This window comes from Nannospalax galili, unplaced genomic scaffold, assembly GCF_000622305.1.
Source record: "Nannospalax galili isolate Female #2095 unplaced genomic scaffold, S.galili_v1.0 scaffold537, whole genome shotgun sequence".
In the NCBI taxonomy this organism is placed as follows: domain Eukaryota; kingdom Metazoa; phylum Chordata; class Mammalia; order Rodentia; family Spalacidae; genus Nannospalax; species Nannospalax galili.
This window is the reverse complement of record NW_008339916.1, coordinates 577,892-580,449: the sequence shown is the minus strand read 5'-3', so window position 1 is coordinate 580,449 and position 2,558 is coordinate 577,892. Positions and strand designations below refer to the sequence as shown.

General features: G+C 40.0%; 1 protein-coding gene across 1 annotated transcript; it reads right to left on the bottom strand.

Moving 5' to 3' along the window:
- Positions 1 to 247: 247 nt before the first annotated feature.
- Positions 248 to 2,352, bottom strand: LOC103735383 (cadherin-23-like). Its single transcript, XM_008834604.1, has 2 exons — positions 2,272 to 2,352; positions 248 to 574 (listed from the first exon to the last, which is right to left on the bottom strand). The coding sequence occupies exons 1-2, from the start codon at positions 2,350 to 2,352 to the stop codon at positions 248 to 250; spliced, it is 408 nt and encodes a 135-aa protein (XP_008832826.1).
- Positions 2,353 to 2,558: the final 206 nt, after the last annotated feature.

The following is a 2,558-nucleotide window of genomic DNA, read 5'->3' as shown; positions in this document are numbered from 1 at the left end:
CTACCAGGATGGATATGATACATGGAAATTTAAACAAGCTAAGTATTTCTGATTCTGAATTAAGGAAATAGCAAAATAACTGTGTAAGTCATTAAACTTCAGTAAACAACAAAAACTTCTCAGGTGTCAGTTTAGTTTCTTAATGTTTTATTATATTATTTTAACTTTATGCATATGAGTGTATTGCCTGCATGTATGTTAGTACACCTGTGTGGCAGGATGGGCTGCTCAGCAGTGAGGCCCATTGTCACAGCTCTGTAATCTCTAGGGGACTCTCCATGATCACGTCCCGAAGCTTGTGCAGAGGGGTGGACTTGGCTGAATCTGTGCGTGCGTTGCGCTCAAAGGCAGTGGCCTCACTGGCTGTCAGTGTCTCCAGTGAGTGGCCCAGCCCCTTCTGGTCATCCTCTGGCAGGCTGTTGAGGTCAGTGGCCAGCAGTGTGCCGGTGCTGCCATGAACCACATGGATTCCATCTGGCCCCTTGAGCTCCATGGGTGGCTTGTGGCGGAAGCGCAGGCTGCCAGTGCTTGGGCTGTGCTCTCCAGGCTCCTCCTCTAGGTCTGTCTGGATCAGCTGCAAGAGGCAAAGACACCCCCCCCCAATGTGGCTCAGCAACTCCCATGAGCTAAGGCTGCACCCAATGTGTGAACAGGTGGTTGATCCATAATCCCACTGGCTGTGTGTGCTTGCTTCCTACCTCACACAAGGCGTCTACCCAGCAGGTCTGACAAGTGTTTCTCAAATGGAGGGCAGTGTGGACATTTCAAGGGGTCACCACATGTCCTCAAGCACATGGGTGTCCTGTGCTCAACTTTTATTTATATAGCACATCTCTGATGTTCACTAAAATTTTTAAAGACAATTGGCGTTATGTGGATTTATTTGGTCATGTAGATATCAACATATTCATGTGTATAATATATATGTACATGTTGTATGTCTAACTCTACTTATATTTTCCAAATATCTGCAGAAATCATAGAAATCCTTTCTAATCAGAGGTGAGACTTCATAGAAATTTACTGTATCTCTCACTCACCAATTTTACTGCTTTTCCATTATTATTGTGGTCCAAACTACAGGAGGAATATTTTAATGAAATCCTACTTTCTTTCTTAAAGTAAGATGCATTAGTGCAATGTCAAAACTAAATTTACTAAAAGCATGACAGAATTAGACATATTTTATAAGGTGTGTGTGTGTGTGTGTGTGTGTGTGTTTGTATTTAGACAAAGCAATCTAATGAATTGGAATTGAGCATTCTACTTTTTGGATAGAGGATGACAGATGGCTGCATAATATCAACTTATAGACTGGAGAAATGAAACCATGTGTGGCATGATAAATATGAAGATGCATTTGATAGAATACAATTTGAATCAACTTTATTACAGCATGAAGTGAGGTGGAAACTAGCAATTGCACAGTAACATATGAGTGTTAATAGCTTTATGATAGGATTTTGAACATACACAATATTATGAAAAAATAGAGTCAGGCTAACTTTATTCCCCCTGTACATTCACAAAATTATAGGGATTCATGCATCTTCACACACCCATTTATCACAGGAATGTGCTTTATCAATTTTAAATCCAGGACAAAACTTCAAAATGAAAAAAAAATATATGTATCTGTTCTTTTCTTTAGTGAGTAGTATTCTTCAAATACTGAAATATATTTTGCTATGTAGAAGCTGGGCATGGTGACTCATTATTCTAACATCAGCATTCAGGAGACACAGGAGGAGTACCACAAATTTCAGGCCATCCTGGCCTACATAGTGTATTTCAGGCCAACTGAAATATAAAATAATAAAATCCTTTCTGAAAAAAAAGAGAAGAAGGAAAATTTGTAAAATCCTACCTGGATCTGCCCCTTGAGTTAGTAATGCTATCTCACTTCTAATATGAGTCTGTCCTACTTCTGCTTGTACCTATTTTCATTGATAAATCATTAGGTAACACATTTAACTCAGGGTATCTTGATTTATGTATATGGGATGGCAATAAATGGTTAGAGGGAAAATCAGAGTCAGCAAAATATACCTTTATCATTTTTCAAATACATTGTTTGAAAATTTCATAGATATACACAATGCATCATAATCATATCAATCCCCACAAATTCCCTCCACCTCACCCCACCTTCCCATTGAATTAGTGCTGCTCATATGTGCACCGGTGTGAGGTCAACAAATGGGTCATATGAAAACTGCCAGTGACCACTCAGAACAGAAAACTGTTTCTCCCTCCTCCAGAGGCCATCACCTGCCAGTAGCTCCTCAGGTAGGGGTGGTGCCTCAGGAACGCCTCCCCATTCCATTCTGGAATTCTTCTGCAGCTGACCATAGTTACTGTGAGTTCACATGTACAACAAGCAATATCATGAACAGAAATAAGAGTTCGACAGCATTCCTCCTCATTCTCTGGATTTTAGGTTCTATTAGCCCCTCTTCTTTAATGCTCCCTGAACTTTGGGGGAAGAGGGATTATACATGTCCCATTTATGGCTCAGAATTTCCAAGCACTTATTCTTATCACTTGAACAGTAATGT

What these genes read in the sequence shown, in the direction of transcription:
- LOC103735383 (XM_008834604.1), bottom strand. Translation starts at nt 2,352, where the DNA reads ATGGTCAGCTGCAGAAGAATTCCAGAATGGAATGGGGAGGCGTTCCTG. An exon ending in ACCTGAGGAGCTACTGGCAG is followed by an intron (nt 575 to 2,271) that starts GTGATGGCCTCT and finishes TGCCTCTTGCAG; the next exon opens with CTGATCCAGACAGACCTAGA.